Source organism: Oncorhynchus mykiss, chromosome 7, assembly GCF_013265735.2.
Source record: "Oncorhynchus mykiss isolate Arlee chromosome 7, USDA_OmykA_1.1, whole genome shotgun sequence".
Lineage (NCBI taxonomy): Eukaryota > Metazoa > Chordata > Actinopteri > Salmoniformes > Salmonidae > Oncorhynchus > Oncorhynchus mykiss.
In genome coordinates, this window is record NC_048571.1 from 44,402,296 (window position 1) to 44,422,295 (window position 20,000).

The 20,000-nt window shown below is 49.0% G+C and overlaps 1 protein-coding gene across 3 annotated transcripts in view; it reads left to right on the forward strand.

The window, feature by feature from the left end:
* The window catches only part of LOC110527111 (SLIT-ROBO Rho GTPase-activating protein 2), a 127,596-nt gene that overhangs the window by 80,657 nt on the left and 26,939 nt on the right, over positions 1–20,000 (forward strand). For all 3 annotated transcript variants that reach the window (XM_036983320.1, XM_036983321.1, XM_036983322.1), the window contains exons 3-6: positions 7,881–8,043; positions 16,200–16,262; positions 17,428–17,643; positions 18,289–18,417. In XM_036983320.1, coding sequence (XP_036839215.1) covers positions 7,881–8,043; positions 16,200–16,262; positions 17,428–17,643; positions 18,289–18,417 — 571 coding nt within the window. The remainder of the gene's footprint in view (positions 1–7,880; positions 8,044–16,199; positions 16,263–17,427; positions 17,644–18,288; positions 18,418–20,000) is intronic.

Here is a 20,000-nt window from a genome sequence, read left to right on the forward strand (position 1 = left end):
CAGTGCAGTAGGAGTTTTACAGTGCAGTAGGAGTGTTACAGTGCAGTAGGAGTGTTACAGTGCAGTAGGGATTTACAGTGCATTAGGGATTTACAGTGCAGTAGGGTTTTACAGTGCAGTAGGGTTTTACAGTGCAGTAAGTCTTTACAGTGCAGTAAGGATTTTACAGTGCAGTAGGGGTTTACAGTGCAGTAGGGGGTTTACAGTGCAGTAGGGGTTTACAAGTGCAGTAGGGTTTTACAGTGCAGTAGGGTTTTACAGTGCAGTAGGGTTTTACAGTGCAGTAGGGTTTTACAGTGCAGTAGGGGTTTTACAGTTCAGTAGGGGTTTTACAGTGCAGTAGGGGTTTTACAGTGCAGTAGGGTTTTACAGTTCAGTAGGGGTTTACAGTTCAGTAGGGATTTTACAGTTCAGTAGGGTTTTACAGTGCAGTATGGATTTTACAGTGCAGTATGGATTTTACAGTGCAGTAGGGATTTTACAGTGCAGTAGGGGTTTTACAGTGCAGTAGGGGTTTTACAGTGCAGTAGGGTGAGTACAGTGCAGTAGGGGTTTTACAGTGCAGTAGGGTTTTACAGTGCAGTAGGGGGTTTTACAGTGTAGTAGGGTTTTACAGTGCAGTAGGGTTTTTTGCAGTGCAGTAGGGATTTTTACAGTGTAGTAGGGTTTTTACAGTGCATGTTACGGCTTTCTAGGTGTGGTGAAGGAGAGTCGGACCAAACTGCAGCGTGTGGATTTCGATCCATGTTTATTTAACAATAGCAACACGAATCTAAATACAACCACTACAAAACAATAAACGTAACGAATACCGAAACAGCCTAATACTCGTGCACATACACACAGAACACGGACATCAAGACACTAAGGACAATCACCCACGACAAACTCAAAGAATATGGCTGCCTAAATATGGTTCCCAATCAGAGACAACGATAAGCACCTGCCTCTGATTGAGAACCATTCCAGACAGCCATAGACCTTGCTAGATAACCCCACTAGCTACAATCCCAAATACATACACACCAAAACCCCAAGACAAAACACACCACAATACAAAAACTCCATGCCACACCCTGGCCTGACCCAATACATGAAGAAAAACACAAAATACTTAGACCAGGGCGTGACAGAACCCCCCCCCCCCCTAAGGTGCGGACTCCCGAACGCACCTCAAAACAATAGGGAGGGTCCGGGTGGGCGTCTGTCCATGGTGGCGGCTCCGGCGCGGGACGTGGAACCCACTCAGTCAATGTCTTAGTCCCCTCTCCTCGCTTCCCTGGATAGACCACCCTCGCCGCCGACCATGGCCTAGTAGTCCTCACCCAGAACCCCACTGGACTGAGGAGCAGATCGGGACTGAAGGACAGCTCGGGACTGAGGGGAAGCTCGGGAGTGAGAGAAAGCTCGGGAGTGAGAGAAAGCTCGGGAGTGAGAGAAAGCTCGGGAGTGAGAGAAAGCTCGGGAGTGAGAGAAAGCTCGGGAGTGAGAGAAAGCTCGGGAGTGAGAGAAAGCTCGGGAGTGAGAGAAAGCTCGGGAGTGAGAGAAAGCTCGGGAGTGAGAGAAAGCTCAGGCAGGTAGGTAGATCTACCAGATCCTGGCTGGCTGGTGGTTTCAGCAGATCCTGGCTGACTGGCAGATCCTGGCTGACTGGCAGATCCTGGCCGACTGGCAGATCTGGCGGATCCTGGCCGACTGGCGGATCCTGGCCGACTGGCGGATCCTGGCCGACTGGCGGATCCTGGCCGACTGGCGGTTCTGGCAGATCCCGGCTGACTGGCGGATCTGGAAGAGTCTGGTTGACTGGCGGATCTGGAAGAGTCTGGTTGACTGGCGGATCTGGAAGAGTCTGGTTGACTGGCAGATCTGGAAGAGTCTGGTTGACTGGCAGATCTGGAAGAGTCTGGTTGACTGGCAGATCTGGAAGAGTCTGGTTGACTGGCAGATCTGGAAGAGTCTGGTTGACTGGCAGATCTGGCAGAGTCTGGTTGACTGGCAGATCTGGAAGAGTCTGGCTGACTGGCAGATCTGGAAGAGTCTGGCTGACTGGCAGATCTGGAAGAGTCTGGCAACTCTGGCTGCTCCATGCTGACTGGCTGCTCCATGCTGACTGGCAGCTCTGGCTGCCCCATGCTGACTGGCTGCTCCATGCTGACTGGCGGCTCCATGCTGACTGGCGGCTCTAGCTGCTCCATGCTGACTGGCGGCCCTGGCTGCTCCATGCTGACTGGCTGCTCCATGCTGACTGGCGGCCCTGGCTGCTCCATGCTGACTGGCGGCCCTGGCTGCTCCATGCTGACTGGCGGCCCTGGCTGCTCCATGCTGACTGGCGGCCCTGGCTGCTCCATGCTGACTGGCGGCCCTGGCTGCTCCATGCAGACTGGCGGCCCTGGCTGCTCCATGCTGACTGGCGGCCCTGGCTGCTCCATGCTGACTGGCGGCCCTGGCTGCTCCATGCAGACTGGCAGCTTCGGCGGCATCCTGCAGACTGGCAGCTCTGGCGGCTCCTTGCAGACTGGCAGCTCCTTGCAGACTGGCAGCTCAATGCAGACTGGCAGCTCCTTGCAGACTGGCAGCTCCTTGCAGACTGGCAGCTCCTTGCAGACTGGCAGCTCTGGCTGCTTCATGTAGACTGATAGCTCTGGCTGCTCCTTGCAGACTGGCAGCTCCTTACAGACTGGCAGCTCCTTACAGACTGGCAGCTCATTGCAGACTGACAGCTCGGGCTGCTTCATGCAGACTGACAGCTCAGGCTGCTCCATGCAGACTGACAGCTCAGGCTGCTCCATGCAGACTGACAGCTCCTTGCAGGCTGGCAGCTCCTTGCAGACTGGCAGCTCCTTGCAGACTGGCAGCTCGGGCTGCTTCATGCAGACTGGCAGTTCTGGCTGCGCTGAACAGGCGGGAGACTCCGGCAGCGCAGGAGAGGAGAGAGGCTCCGGCTGCGCTGAACAGGCGGGAGATTCCGGCAGCGCAGGAGAGTAGAAAGGCTCTGGCTGCGCTGAACAGGCGGGAGACTCCGGCAGCGCAGGAGAGTAGAAAGGCTCTGGCTGCGCTGAACAGTCGGGAGACTCCGATAGCGCAGGAGAGAAGAGAGGCTCTGGCTGCGCTGAACAGGCGGGAGACTCCGGCAGCGCAGGAGAGGAGAAAGGCTCTGGCTGCGCTGAACAGGCGGGAGACTCCGATAGCGCAGGAGAGAAGAGAGGCTCTGGCTGCGCTGAACAGGCGGGAGACTCGGCAGCGCAGGAGAGGAGAAAGGATCTGGCTGCGCTGAACAGGCGGAAGACTCCGATAGCGCATGAGAGGAGAGAGGCTCTGGCTGCGCTGAACAGGCGAGGCGCACTGTAGGCCTGATGCGTAGTGCTGGCACAGGACGTGCAAGGCTAGGGATGGGCACAGGAGGCCTGATGCGTGAGACTGGAACCAACTTCACCAGCCGACTAAAACGCACCTCAGGACGAGTATGGAGCGCTAACCCAGGTGCCATCAAATCCCTGACACGTTCCGTCAGGCGAATTCTATGCAAAATGCACCAACACAGCAACTCCCTCATTTCTCTCTCCTCCAATTTCCCCATTAACTCCTTCACAGTCTCTGCTTCGCTCACCTCCAACACCGGCTCTGGTTCTGGTCTCCTCCTTGGCTCCTCACGATAAACAGGGGGAGTTGGCTCAGGTCTGAACCCTGACTCTGCCACACTCTCCCTGAGCCCCCCCCACAAGAAATTTTTGGGGCTGATTCTCAGGCTTCCGTCCGCGCCGCCTTGCTTGCTTCGCAAACTCCATTCTCCTATATCCTTCCGCACACTGCTCCATCGAATCCCAGGCGGGCTCCGGCACTCTCCCTGGGTCGACCACCCACCTGTCTATCTCCTCCCAAGAAGTATAGTCCAAACTGTACTCCTCTTTGGGCTGTTCCTGTTGCCTCTTATCCTGCTGCACCTTTGGGCGGCTACACTCCCCTGGTTTAGCCCAGGGTCCTCTCCCGTCGAGGATTTCCTCCCATGTCCAGAAATCCTTATAGCGCAACTCCTCTTTGGGCTGCTCCTGCCTGTTGACACGCTGCTTGGTCCGTTGGAGTTGGGTGATTCTGTTACGGCTTTCTAGGTGTGGTGAAGGAGAGTCGGACCAAACTGCAGCGTGTGGATTGCGATCCATGTTTATTTAACAATAGCAACACGAATCTAAATACAACCACTACAAAACAATAAACGTAACGAAAACCTAAACAGCCTAATACTCGTGCACATACACACAGAACACGGACATCAAGACACTAAGGACAATCACCCACGACAAACTCAAAGAATATGGCTGCCTAAATATGGTTCCCAATCAGAGACAACGATAAGCACCTGCCTCTGATTGAGAACCACTCCAGACAGCCATAGACCTTGCTAGATAACCCCACTAGCTACAATCCCAAATACATACACACCAAAACCCCAAGACAAAACACACCACAATACAAAAACTCCATGCCACACCCTGGCCTGACCCAATACATGAAGAAAAACACAAAATACTTAGACCAGGGCGTGACAGTGCAGTAGGGGTTTTACAGTCCCGTAGGGGTTTTACAGTGTAGTAAGGTTTTACAGTTCAGTAGGGTTTTACAGTGCAGTAGGGGTTTTACAGTGCAGTATAGTTTTACAGTGCAGTAGGGTTGATTGGTCTGTCAGACACTGTCCCTCAACTTATGGCAGGCAGCAATGTAATGCGCTGCCAACCCACAGCTCTCTGCGTCCTCCCCCAACAGGACGGGTAGCCTATCCTCATCAGAGAGGTCTTTGAAACCTTGAATAAGGGTTTCAAATTTGGGAAAAAGACACTCTCTAATTGTTTTATATTTTTTACATTTTGTCAGGAAATGCAGCTCTGTCTCAGGTTCTGCTGTTGTGCAGTGGTTGCACAGCCTTTCCTCTACAGGGAGCCAGGTTTTCCTGTGTCTACCCTTCTCAATGGCAAGGCTGTGCTCACTGAGCCTGTACTTTGTCAAGGTTTTTCTAAGGTTTTGATCAGTAACCATGGTCAAATAGTTAGCTATGGTGTACTGGCGATTTAGGGCCAGATAGTGCTGCATTTTGCTTTGTGCTTGTGTTTGTGTTTCCCAATAAGCAATGTAGTTTTGTTTTGACTGTGTTGTAATTTGGTTTATCCTGATTGATTGGATGTTCTGGTCCTGAGGCTTCAGTGTGTTAGTAGGACAGGTTTGTGAACTCAGCCCCAGGAACAGCTGGATGAGGGGACTCTTTTCTTTGCTCAGCTCTTGGCATTGCAGGGCTTGGTAGTGATATGAGAGGGGGTCACTGTATTTTAGAGGTTTCCAAAACTTAATAGCTCTTTTTTGAGTTTTAATTATTAGTGGATATTGGCCTAATTCTGCCCTGCATGCATTGTTTGTAGTTTTCCTCTGCACATGTAGGAGAATCTTACAGAACTCTGCATGCAGGGTTTCAATGGGGTGTTTGTCCCATTTGATGAAATCTTGTTTTGCAAGTGGACCCCACACATCGCTGCCATAAAGTGCAATTGGTTCAACGACATATTCAATTAGTTTTAGCCAAATTTTAATGCGCCATCATGCACTAATATATTTTGTCCCCCCACACCAAACGCGATTGCGACACGCAGGTTAAAATATCAAAACAAACTCTGAACCAATTACATTAATTTGGGAACAGGCTGAAAAGCATGAAACAATTATGGCAATTTAGCTAGTTAGCTTGAACTTGCTTGCTAATTTGTCCTATTTAGCTAGCTTACTGTTGCTAGCTAATTTGTCATGGGATATAAACATTGAGTTGTTATTTTACCTGAAATGCACAAGGTCATCTACTCCGACAATTAATCCACACATAAAACGGTCAACCGAATCGTTTCTGGTCATCTCTCCTCCTTCCAGGCATTTTCATCTTTGAACTTATATGGTGATTGGCATCTAAACTTTCATAGTATTACCACGACAACCACGTGGGTATAACCAATGAGGAGATGGCACGTGGGTACCTGCTTCTATAAACCAATGAGGAGATGGGAGAGGCAGGACTTGCAGAGCGATCTGCGTCAGAAATAGGAATTACTTCTATTTTAGCCCTTGGCACCGCAGAGGCTCGTTGACGCGCGCGAGCAGGGTGGGCGCAATAATTGAATAATATAGATTTCTAGATTTCTACATTTATTTTGCAGCGCTCACGCACGCGACGCGAGCGGTGTAGTCAGGGTGTGAGACAAGCAGTGTAGTTAAGGTTAGGTTTCAAATCTGATTTTAAGAAGGTAAACTGTACAAATAGACAGGGTTTATGACTTGGTGGCTGTGGTAACTAGTGACTACCCAGAAACATCCCTAGAACTACACATTCCGCTCTTGCTTAATGCGCTCAAATTTGGTCTTCTGTTGTGATTTATGCGTTGGCATGGATTCAGAACATCCATTTCTGTTGTTTCTCTGTGTACAATTGAGAATAAAAAAAAACAGAAGGAAAATAACAAAAACCAGGAAAAATAAAACCGAGAAAACAGAATATCATTTTATGGGGCCCCCTTGTAGTTGTTTATGAACCATTATTTGACCAGGTATATTGACAGAAAACACATCTCTTGTACACCAAGGACCCAGGGAAGAGTTGCAGGGTAGAGAGGAGAAGGAAGCGCTATAAAAAAGAAATACGTAGCTTGCGACATGATACCGTTTTTTTATTTTCAAGTATCTGTCATGGTAGAAAAGTGTCCTCTACACACACTTACAAACTGCTCTCCAATCTCCATTTATCTGGGCACGCGCACCACACACACACACACACATGCGCACCCACACACACATAGGAGTGTGTGTGGAGTTTTACAGTGCAGTCAGTGAAGTCTATTAGACTTTTAGAGTTGGCGTTTGGCCACATGTCATGCCAGTGTGGCTGTATAGAATGTGTAACGATGATACTCTCTACCTCATTCTATGTCTGAGTGTTCCCTCTCAGCGTGACTGGGATGGGCTTTCTGAGAAGGCTTCCCTCTAGTACAGAGACACACCAGACACACACACACACACGTGTCCAACTGTCTCTGGTTGCGACAGCCACATCTCAGCTGAAACCCCCCAGTAAACCCACTGCCCTCACTGACACACACGCACACACACACACACACACACACACACACACACACACTCACACACACACACACACACACACACACACACACACACACACACACACACACACACACACACACACACACACACACACACACACACACACACACACACACACAAACGGATAGTGGGTTTCTAAGCTCTGGGTTGCTGATGGAAAGGTCTCAGGAATACCAGAGCGGGCAGCTGAGGAGATGGGTGTCTGGGGGTGCGAGCCCTTCTGTGTGGTGTGTGTATGCATGGTTGATGTACTTGGGTTTACAATTAGTTTACCGTGGGGTATGCTGCTGAGCCCTGGGGCCCGACGTCGAGGGTCAAGGTCTTCAGGGGATGTGAGTAAGCGTCAATAGATTTTTATTCTGTAGCAGAGTGGCATGCTGCTCTGACCAGTCTAACTCAGAAGTAAGCCTCAGGCCTTTTAAGACATATTTCAATAAAGTCTCTCTCTCTCTCTCTTTCTCTCTCACTCTCTCTCTCTCTCTCTCTCTCTCTCTCTCTCTCTCTCTCTCTCTCTCTCTCTCTCTCTCTCTCTCTCTCTCTCTCTCTCTCTCTCTCTCTCTCTCTCTCTTTCACATTTGTATATTTTTTCCTTCTATCTTTGGTGCTTTCATTGAGAGGAGTGATAATGAAATCATGTTGGGTTTTGATGCATAATGCCCTGGTATACAAGTGCTGAACACTTTGAATACTGATGCAGCTTGTGGTATCAATTCTCCTTCTGTCTCTCCGTGCAGGAAGGAGCAGAGTGTGCTGTCTCCAGTCAACTGTTGGAACCTGCTGTTGACTCAGGTGAAGAGAGAGAGCCGAGACCACGCGACCCTCTCTGACCTCTACCTCAACAACATCATACCGCGCTTCGCCCAGGTCAGCGAGGACTCCGGACGACTCTTCAAAAAGGTAACACGCACGGGAGCGCACGTCCCACACACAGAGGCGCACCACACCACCCACACACAATATAACACACACAACTCTGTGATCTCTTCAGCCATGCAGATGTTATCTCCCCCTGACAAATACTTTATCTCCCTCCCTCCTTGCCTTCTTCCCTGCCCCCCCCCTCTGCCCCCCCTGCCTCCCCCACCCCATTAGCCCTGTATTGATGTTGTTGCAAGTTTAATTGTCACGTGCAAAAGTACTGTATTTCTTGCAAGCTCTTTCCCGACAATGCAGTAAACAATATCCTTAAAAAAAATGTTTTATAATAAAATAAAATTGAATAAGAAGAACACAAGAAAGTAAGAAAGTTATATACAGGGTCAATTCCAGGGTCAGTTCCAATACCATATTTACAATACTGAAGTGGTAGGTGTAGATATGTATAGGTGACTAGGCATCAGGCTATATGATAAACAGAGTAGCAGCAGCATATATAATGATTGTGTGTGTGTGTGTGTGTGCGTGCATACGTGAGAGCGTTAGAGTGTGATCTGCCAAGCATTCAGAGCTGTAGCCAGCAGCCTCCTATGGAAAGCTCATTATCTTGTCCTCCCAGCCTCGTCTCTGTCCCCCTCTCCTCCTCCAGCCTCCCTCGCCTCCCAATGGCTCAGTGTCACTGCGTGATTTGCAAGCACACCTTCAGGCATTAACCTACAGTACACAGAGAGGAGAGGAGAGGAGAGGAGAGGAGAGGAGAGGAGAGGAGAGGAGAGGAGAGGAGAGGAGAGGAGAGGAGAGGAGCGGAGCTGTTCAGGAGGCTGTTGGTTACAGATGTGTTGCTCCGGTACTGCTTGGCATGTGGAAGCAGAGAGCACACGGCTTGGGTGGCTGGAGTCTTTAACCATTTTCCGGGCCTTCCTTTCACACCGCCTGGTATGAAGGTCCTGGATGGCAGGGAGCTCGGCCCAAACAGACCCCGTGCTGGTTCGGATCGACGTGTAGCATATTCAAAACTTTATAGTCTATTGTTTTATTGGTTTTAACTCTCCTAAAACAACAATATTCGACCTCAACGCTGTCGGATATTTGAGCGCCAAACGCCTCAGGGAATTGCATGTGCATAGGCCTATAGACTTAGGAGTCCACTGTATGATATATAACATCATTTATATTCAAGGAGACAAGCTTTAGGCCTAGATAGAGATATGCCGGCGCCGTGTTCCCCACATCGTCATGGATTTCTTTAGAACTGTCAGGCTACTACTGCCGTACGGTAGTACCTGGCAGTCTGTGGAGATATGGGCTTGGGAACCATGTGTGGTTAGGCAAAAAAATGGGACATGGTAAGTCTATGGAACAGACTGATACATATGCCAGAACAGAATCACACAAAAAAACAGTGTTAGACTGGGACTCTAATAATAACTATCCGTGGGCTATCTTTTTTTTTTTTGTGAAACTGATTTTCAGTATATATTAAAGCTGGCACGGTATATGGCCAATATACCATGGGTAAGGGCTGTTCTTAGGCCGGATGCAGCCCACGGATACACAAACCCCCAAAGTGCCTTATTGATATTATATACTGCTTACCAACGTAATTAGAACAGTTAAAACACATGTTTTGTCATACCCGTGGTATATGGTCTCATATTCCACGGCTTTCAGCCGGTCACCGTTCAGGCCTTGAACCACCCAGTTTATAATCAGTAACAAATTACCATGTGGTGTTAACCAAATCAAGGACAAGCTTTTTCTGATCCACGAGGAAAAATGGGCAGTTGATGTTCGGGTTTAAACCTAAACTTAGAATGTACACTCTCATCAAAGAGAACTACAGAACCATTATGTCTGCCTGGACCTAATGAAAAAACTAAGGGCAGTTTGAGCACAAGTCTGATCGTGCCCCCTCCCTCTGGCTATAGAGATGGGTAGATTGAACAGAGTGCCTGAAGAGGAGAGAATTTGCCTGCTTGTGTGATCTTGGGGAAATCGAAAACAAAATCAATTTAGTGTTTTCTTGCCCTCTGTATGACGATCTCTTTTGTAACATTTTTGGCGATACGCCTGGAGTATTCTGGTAAAGGGGCGAGCAGAGGCTTGACATTTTTTTTTTGTTCACTTCTTTTCCCCTACATTACCAACACTCCCAACATTACCAACACTGAGATTGCTCAGTTTGTTCACAGTGACTGGAGAAGGAGGAGAAATTGACTTTTTTTTGGTCAAATGTTATTTTGCTCTGTAGTGTCCGGGGGCTGGGCACCGGTCGGTGTATGACACTTAAATAAATCATATCAATGATACGCAGATGTAGGCATAGAGAAGGAGGCGAATTGGTACATTTTCTATCAGAATATGTTTTTTTAGAAAGATACATACTACATTGTTAGATTAAAGGAGTAGCTCTAGAACATTCTCCGTCACCTCATGTTCAACTGTCAAGAGTCAGGTGGAATGCCGGTGTGCACTGCAGTGGCTCGACCTTGTAATTGCCATACCACGGCAAACTTTAACAATAATGTCGTAACTTTATTAGGGTAATATCAAAGTACGTCAAGTCATTGTTTATAGGGGAAATAAGACCAGGTTATTATATTGCAGCATTAAATTCAGTTTTGAATCTTGTCCTCTTTGGTTTGAATGCGAATAGCATATTAGGCCGACCAGTAATTCTATTGTATTGCGACAAACATAACATTGTAGCTGGAACTTAATATGGCCAATGAAAACGGCTCCACAGAATGAAACCCTAAAAAAAGTTTTGAACAGGCTTAATTACATTGCAGCAATTACCAATAAAGGCGATTGGCTACCGTAGGCCAACCCAACAAAGGCTATTCAATCAATCAATCAAATTTATGTATATAGCCCTTCGTACATCAGCTGATATCTCAAAGTGCTGTACAGAAACCCAGCCTAAAACCCCAAACAGCAAGCAATGCAGGTGAAGAAGCACGGTGGCTAGGAAAAACTCCCTAGAAAGGCCAAAACCTAGGAAGAAACCTAGAGAGGAACCAGGCTATGTGGGGTGGCCAGTCCTCTTCTGGCTGTGCCGGGTGGAGATTATAACAAAACATGGTCAAGATGTTCAAATGTTCATAAATGACCAGCATGGTCGAATAATAATAAGGCAGAATAGTTGAAACTGGAGCAGCAACACAGTCAGGTGGACTGGGGACATCAAGGAGTCATCATGTCAGGTATTCCTGGGGCATGGTCCTAGGGCTCAGGTCTGGAGCAGCAGCACAGCCAGGTGGACTGGGGACAGCAAGGAGTCATCATGTCTATTGGCTACAGTAGGCCAACCCAACAAAGGACAGCAATAGGCTAATGCTACTTCTTTTATAACAGGCCTACTTTTAATCTTAAACAAAATACCAAGGAACAAAAATGTAAAAACTGTTAGAACTTTAATTTAGCCAACAAAAAATCACTTTTTGCATAGGCTATTTACAGAACTTTATATATATATATATAAAAAGTTATATAATAAGTATGAAAATAAAATAACCAAAGTATAAGGGATGTTGGGGGTATAAGTGGTGTTGGGGGTATAGGGGGTGTTGGGATGTTGGGTGTATAAGGAGTGTTGGAATGTTGGGGGTGTTGGGATGTTGGGGGTGTAAGGGGTGTTGGGTTTTGGGGTTATCAGAAGTATAGGAAGTGTTGGGAGTGCCAGGGGTGTAGGGGGTGTTGGGATGTTGGGGGGTATCAGAAGTATAGGGAGTGTTGGGAGTGTTGGTAATGTTGGGAGTGCCAGGGGTGTAGGGGGCGTTGGGATGTTGGGGGATATCAGAAGTATAGGAAGTGTTGGGAGTGTTGTTAATGTTGGGAGTGCCAGGGGTGTAGGGCGTGTTGGTAATGTTGGGAGTGTTGGTAATGTTGGGAGTGTTGGTAATGTTGGGAGTGCCAGCGGTGTAGGGAGTGTTGGTAATGTTGGGAGTGTTGGTAATGTTGGGAGTGTTGTTAATGTTGGGAGTGCCAGGGGTGTAGGGAGTGTTGGTAATGTTGGGAGTGTTGGTAATGTTGGGAGTGTTGTTAATGTTGGAAGTGCCAGGGGTGTAGGTAGTGTTGTTAATGTTGGGAGTGCCAGAGGTGTAGGTAGTGTTGGTAATGTTGGGAGTGTTGTTAATGTTGGGAGTGCCAGGGGTGTAGGGCGTGTTGGTAATGTTGGGAGTGTTGGTAATGTTGGGAGTGCCAGGGGTGTAGGGAGTGTTGGTAATGTTGGGAGTGTTGGTAATGTTGGGAGTGTTGGTAATGTTGGGAGTGCCAGGGGTGTAGGTAGTGTTGGTAATGTTGGGAGTGTTGGTAATGTTGGGAGTGCCAGGGGTGTATGTAGTGTTGGTAATGTTGGGAGTGTTGGTAATGTTGGGAGTGTTGGTAATGTTGGGAGTGCCAGGGGTGTAGGGGGTGTTGCTGCAGCTTCTGTTGGTCTGACTGAGTGGAAGCTTTAGAGTGAGCCAAGCCAATCACTCTGTGGAATATCTCATCAAAACACAGATTTCCTATAAACAAGTACACACACCAAGGCGGATTATTTCCAAATCTTTGTTGTTTTATTTTGGCAATGGAACTCTTTCCCACAATGGCTAATTAACTAGATAATTGGTTAAATGAAACAAAACCAGTCAGTGACATGAAAGCCAGTGGAACCAGAGGCTACAGGTCTACAGTCACACACACACACACACACACACACACACACACACACACACACACACACACACACACACACACACACACACACAGAGAGAGTACGGCTTTGGCAAGTAGTGCAGATACTGCTCAGCGGGGTGTGTGTGGGTGATGTTGTGAGAGGAAGCTGCTCATCTGTGTGTGTGTGAGAGAGAGAAACGAAATGCTCTAATGAGTGTTCAGTGCACTTATTTAAAGTGTGAACATTTCAAACGGTCCAAATTGTCCCCCGAGGCCTGAATCGGACACGTCTGCACGGACTGAGGAGAAAGTGCTGATCTATTGGCTTCCGTTTTCTTCTAACATATCTTCCCTCTCTCCATATCTCTTCTCACATTTCTCCATCAGGGAAGACCGACTGTTTGGAAGGAGACGAGAGGGCTAGGGGTTAGGGGTCAGGGGTCTTGTGTCTGATGGATGGCCGTGTTTTGCCGTGGCAGATTGCTTTTTGATTGGCTATCGTTTGGCTATATGTCACTCGACGGACACTTAAGCCCTCCGATCAATCAACGGGGTTTAGAGAGGGGGAGGAGAGGGACTCTGCTCAATGTCCTTTGGCACTGTCTCCCCTGCTCTCCACCTCCCTTTACCCACTCTCTAATCTCTCTTTCCCTACCCTTCCTCCATCCATCTCTCCCCCTTTCATCCTAAACGACCCCTCTTGGAATTCTATACTCCATTCTTATAGGTGGGGGCTCCCGTGTGGCGCAGTGGTCTAAGGCACTGCATCTCAGTGCTGAGGAGTCACCACAGACGCCCTGGTGTGAACCCAGGCTGTATCACAACCGGCCGTGATTGGGAGTCCCATAGGGCGGCGCACAATTGGCCCAGCGTCGCCCGGGTTCGGCCGGTGTAGGCCGTCATTATAGATAAGAATGGGTTCTTAACTGACTTGCCTAGTTAAATAAAGCTGAAATAGAATAAACAATATTCTCTCCTCATCCCTCGCCTTTCTCCCCTGTTCTTCCCCATCTCCCCCTCACCTCTTGTCTGTGGGATAATCCCTGAACACGTGTTTGTGATTGTTTTATTTATTTGTACAATCTGTTACTCCGTCTCTCTCTCTCTTTTCCTGTCTCCTTCGCCCTTTCTCTTTGTCGCTATCTCTCCCTCTCAATCTTTCTCTGTCTCTTTCTCTCTCTCTCTCTTGCTCACCATCTCTGTCTCTTAGACGTCATCTCTGTTCAGGTCTCATGCCGTAGCTGGTCTCAGGTCTCGTCTTGGCACTTAATTTGCACCTCTGACTGCTTCATCCTCCAGGACACACGCGCTCACATACACCCTGCCAACTGCTGCAATTTCACAATCAGGAGTGAAGGCTTAAAGTCAGAACTAAATTGATTTCTCTAACCTTAGCAAGCCCAGAATCATAGCCAGCAGCATACTACCCTGCATCCCACTGAGGCAAAGGTGGAGTCATGCATCCTCACAAACATGACCCGCTTAATCACGGTCCTTAACACCCGCCAGCCAGCCACACCAATGTGTTGGAGGAAACATTGTTCAACTGGCGACCGGGGTCAGCCTGCAGGCACCCAGCCCGCCACAAGGAGTCGCTAAAGCGCGATGAGCCAAGTAAAGCCCCACAGGACAAACCCTCCCCTAACGGCGCGATGCTGGGCCAATTATGCGCCGTCCTATGGGACTCCCGGAATGAACCCGGGTCTGTAGTAACCGCCTCTAGCACTGCGATGCAGTGCCTTAGACCACTGCGTCACTCGGGAGGCCCCGCCAATGCCACTGTTTTTAATCTCCTTATCAAATCATATCTGGGTATCAACTAAGTGCCTTACTGTGGTTGTTTTTAATAGAAATGGTACAAAATAAACAAAAAGAGCAATTTCTCAAGCAAGAATTTTGTTAGGACTTTTCTGGGAGTGGTCTGAGTGGTCTGTTATTGGCAGAGAGGTTTGGAACTCTCTTTCTTATTGGTCTATTAGCACATTTTCTGCCTGGTGATGTCACCAGACTGGCCAACACTCTATCCCACCAAAACAGGCTTAACTTTCAAACAGCTCTTACATGCTTAACTTAAAATGGCATTATCATCGTTTTAACAATTTCACAGTATTATTCCAACCTCATAGTGTGGAAATATATATAGGCCTGAAACAGAGGAAAATCACGTTTTTGACGACACTGGGTTTTTCAAAATCCCATGGCACTTATCATAAGAGTAGGTGTGTTAACCCCGGTGTTCTGGTCAAATTCCCAATTGGCATATATGACTCCTCACCTCTCCACCATGATAGCTGATGTGTGGTGAGCGTTCTGCCACAATATGGTTGCAGTGCATCACCAACGCGGGTGCTACACATTGGTGGTGGAAGAGTTGAGAATGGCCCCTCACTATGTAAAGCGCTTTGAGCACCTACTGTAGGTGGAAAGGCACTATACTGAATAAATACAACGTATTATTATTATTATAGTATTTAATCTGTCTATGCAGACTAGGTAAGACCTGGGCCGAACACCCCCTGTATTTTGGTTAGCGCACCAGGTGGTGCTGAAGGTTAGTTAAGACCTGGGCCGAACACCGCCTGTATTTTGGTTAGCGCACCAGGTGGTGCTGAAGGTTAGTTAAGACCTGGGCCGAACACCGCCTGTATTTTGGTTAGCGCACCAGGTGGTGCAGAAGGTTAGGTAAGACCTGGGCCGAACACCCCCTGTATTTTGGTTAGCGCACCAGGTGGCGCTGAAGGTTAGGTAAGACCTGGGCCGAACACCCCCTGTATTGTGGTTAGCGCACCAGGTGGTGCTGAAGGTTAGAAGTGGGGATGGCAGGTAAGGTAGGAGAGGGGACTCAATCAACGGTATTTTTTCTCTGCCTCTGTCGTCCCTTCCCCCTGCCCCGACGATCACATACGTTGTTCACCCTACGGGGAGTTGAGATGTCGCGGCGTGTCGCGTTCCCTCCTCCAAGAGGCGTAGGTAACAGAAGCTTTCCACCCAGCACACATTAGAGGTGAGCGGAAACCACATTTTAACACTCAGCCAACTCCAAAGCACAGCCCACTAGTGAGGAGCTTTCTCCGTGCAGAATCATTTGTCACCTGCAGCCCGTGTGGAGCCTGGTAGCACCCTCATCACTCCATGTCCTCCCTCCTCTTCCCTCGCTCCATCCCCTCCTGTATCCCTCCCCCCACTGTCCTTCGCTGTATCTCCCCTCATCCGCACATTATTTATAATGGAGCCGAGGCCTCAACCCCCACATCCATCAGGTAACACACACAACATCATTCATCTCACCCGGCAGTCCCCCCCCCCCAACCCCCTGGGTATCATGCTCCTGACTAATAGAGAGGGGGGGGGGGGGGACAGTGGGTTATATGGATGGATGGATGGAGGACAGTTGCGGGCTGGTTGGACTTTAGATGGATTTATCTTGTTCATGTTATTGACGAGGGTACGTCTGTAATCACAGAGGAGAGACAGCCTTGTTCATCGTGTTCCTGTGTCTCTGTGTGTCTCCGCAGAGTAAGGAGGTCGGCGTTCAGCTTCACGAGGATCTGATGAAGGTTCTGAACGAGCTCTACACGGTAAGGCTGTCTTCTCACACACCAGGGAGAGATCCCCTACTGGGAGGGAGAAAAGGAACCATGCGACCATGTCCAGGCCAGTAGCAGCAGACTAATAGTGTAATTGCACAGTGAGAGACTCCACTAGACAGAAATAGAGTCAGCCTGGCACACACACACACACACACACACACACACACACACACGCACACACACACACCGACACACACACGTATACTCAGCCTGCTTCTCAGACATACGAGGTGGGAAGAGAGGACTTGGCTTAACGCCTGCCTCAGTACTTGACGGAGTCTGATAGATAGAAGGTGTTACGTGAGGTGCAGATGATGAGATCTCTAAATCACCTCTGATATCAAACACCTTTGTTCGAACGTATCCTTCTAATAGACATAGCAGTGATTCTGTGCAGTGCCTAGCTCAGGCCGGCCCTTGTGAAGCAGCAGCGCCACTCGGCCTGACGGTTTAAAGAGGGAAATGTAATGATGGGGTCCACCCATGTTTCCCCTTTAAGTGGTCAGTGTTTAGTGCTGACACTGCACACAGGTGTGTGTGGGTCATTCCCTGGAAGAATTGCGTGTGGGAGAGGGGGGGGGAGATAGTAAGTGTGTATGCTTGTGTGTGGGTCATTCCTTGGCAGTGATGTGGGAAGCCAGCGCTCCACGCCTCTTGGTAATGCTAGGCCTCATTCCTGACAATCCACTGTCCTGCCTGCCAGCCATGCTTCTCAAGGGTGTGTGTGTATGTGATACACACACATTCGCTCTCTCTCTCTATCCCCCTTTCTATTTTCTCTCTCTCTCTCTCTCTCTCTCGCTCTTTCTCTCTCTCTCTCTCTCTCTCTCTCTCTCTCTCTCTCCCCCCTCTATCTCTCTCCCACTCTCCCCCTCTCTCCCAACTCTCCCCTCTCTCTCTATCTCTCTCTCTCCCCCTCTCTCTCCCCTCTCCCCCTCTCTCTCTCTCTCTCTCTCTCGCTCTTTCTCTCTCTCTCTCTCTCTCTCTCTCTCTCTCCCCCCTCTATCTCTCTCCCACTCTCCCCCTCTCTCCCCCCTCTCCCCTCTCTCTATATCTCTCTTTCTCCCCCTCTCTCTCTCGCTCGCTCCCCTCTCTCTCTCTCTCTCTCTCTCTACCTCTCTAACACTGCTCCGCTCGTCCCTGTGTACTGTAGGTGATGAAGACATACCACATGTACAACACAGACAGTATCAGCTCTGAGAACAAACTGAAGGATGCAGAAAAACAGGAGGAGAAGCAGATGGGGCGTTCTGGTCGCCAGGACGACAGACAGACTCCCAGGTCACCTGACACACTGGCCAGCGTCAAGACTGAGGAGAAACATGTCCGACGCTCCTCGGTCAAGAAGATAGAGAAGATGAAGGAGAAGGTAGAGAGAGAGAGAGAGAGAGAGTGTGTGTGTGTGTGCACGCAGGGTCAAGGATATGATAGCAGCCCTGTCTGAGTCTGAGACCCTGACACCCCTACTGACAGGTTGGCTGACGATGCAGCTCACACAGCACAGCCCATTATAGTGTGTGTGTGTGTGTGTGTGTGTGTGTGTGTGTGTGTGTGTGTGTGTGTGCGCCTGCAGCCTGTGTGTATATGCATGTGTATGCTTGCATGTGTGTGTTATTCAATAAGGATGTATGAGTGTATAGCAGAATGCTTTACTACAGCTGGGCTCTGTCAGAGTGACCCTACTCTTATAGCTAGCTCCATCACCAATATAGACCATGTTCTCTCTCCCTCTGTCCACTCTCTCTCTCTCTCACCTCTCTCTCTCTCTCTCTCTCTCTCTCTCTCTCTCTTGCTCTCGCTCTTTATTCCCCCTCTCTCTCCTCCTCCTCTCTCTCTGCCCCTCTCTCTCTCTATCCCTCTCTCTCTCTCTCTCTCTCTCTCACTCTCTCTCTCTATCCTGTTCTCTCTCTCTCTTTCCCCCTCTCTCTCTCTCTTTCCACCTCTCTATCTCTTCCCCCCTCCCCCCTCTCTCTCTCTCTCTCTCTCTCTGTCTCTCTCTCTGTCTCCCTCTCAGAGGCAGGCTAAGTACACAGAGAACAAGCTGAAAGCGGTCAAGGCGAGGAATGAATACCTGCTGGCTCTGGAGGCCACCAACAGCTGTGTGTTCAAATACTACATCCACGACCTTTCTGATATCATAGACGTGAGTACACACACACACACACACACACACACGCCCACCATAAAACAACGTGCCCACACACACACACACCACAAAACAACACACAAACCTGTTGGACATGGTCAAATAGGAACTCCAGCAGGGAGTCTTTCTGAGGGCCAGGGAACAAGTCATTATGTAGCCCAACCTATCCCCTCCCTCATTTCATCCCCCTCCTCCCCCCTCACCCTGCGGCAGGTAGACCAGTGGCCAGCCATTTCCTTTCAACAGACCGACTACATCCCCCATCCTTCCTCGTCCCTTCTTTCTTACTGGCAGGGCTCCCCTCTCTACAGCCTCCTCCCTCCTCTCTTCCCTGGCGCTTAACGAGGGAAAGTATTCAGACCCCTTGACTTTCTCCACATTTTGTTATGTTACAGCCTTATTCTAAAATTGATTGGGAAAAAATTCCCTCATCAATCTAAACACAATATTGACGAAGCTAAAAAAAAAACTGAAATACAATTGATTGGACATGATTTGGAAAGGCACACACCTGTCTATATAAGGTCCCACAGTTGACATGCATGTCAGAGCAAAAACCAAGTAATGAGGTCGAAGGAATTATCCGTAGAGCTCCGAGACAGTGTCGATTGTGTCGAGGCACAGATCTGGGGAAGGGTACCAAAACATTTCTGTACCATTGAAGGTCCCCAAGAACACGAGCCCTTCATCATTCTCAAATTGAAGAAGTGTGGAACCACCAAGACTCTTCATAGAGCTGGCTGCCTGGCCAAACTGAGCAATCGGGGGAGAGGAGCCTTGGTCAGGGAGGTGACCAGGAACTCGAGGGTCACTCTGACAGAGCTCCAGAGTTCCTCTGTGGAGATGGGAGAACCCTCCAGAAGGACAGCCATCTCTCCAGCACTCCACCAATAAGGTTTTATGGTAGAGTGGCCAGACGGAAGTCACAACTCAGTAAAAGGCACATGACAGCCCGCAGTTTGCCAAAAGGCACCTAAAGACTGGTCTGAGAAACAAGATTCTCTGGTCTGATGAAACCAAGATTGAACTCTTTGATCTGAACGCCAAGCATCACGTATGGAGGAAACCTGGCACCATCCCTACGGTGACGCATGGTGATGGCAGCGCCATGCTGTGGGGATGTTTTTCAGCGGCAGGGACTGGGAGACTAGTCAGGATCGAGGGAAAGATAATCGGAGCAAAGTACAGAGAGATCCTTGATGAAAACCTGCTCCAGAGCGCTGAGTACCTCAGACTGAGGGGAAGGTTCACCTTCCAATGGGACAACGACCCTAAGCACATAGCCAAGACAACGCAGGAGTGGGTTCGGGACAAGTCTCTGAATGTGATTGAGTGGCCCAGCCAGAGCCAGGACTTGAACCCAATTGAACATCTCTGGAGAGACCTGAAAATAGCTGTACACTAATGCACCCCGTCCAACTTGACAGAGCTTGAGAGGATCTGCAGAGAAGAATGTAAGAAACTGCACAGATATAGGTGTGCCAAGCTTGTAGCGTCATACCCAAGAAGACTCGAGGCTGTAATCGATGCCAAAGGTGCTTCAATACTGAGCAAAGGGTCTGAATACTTATGTAAATGTG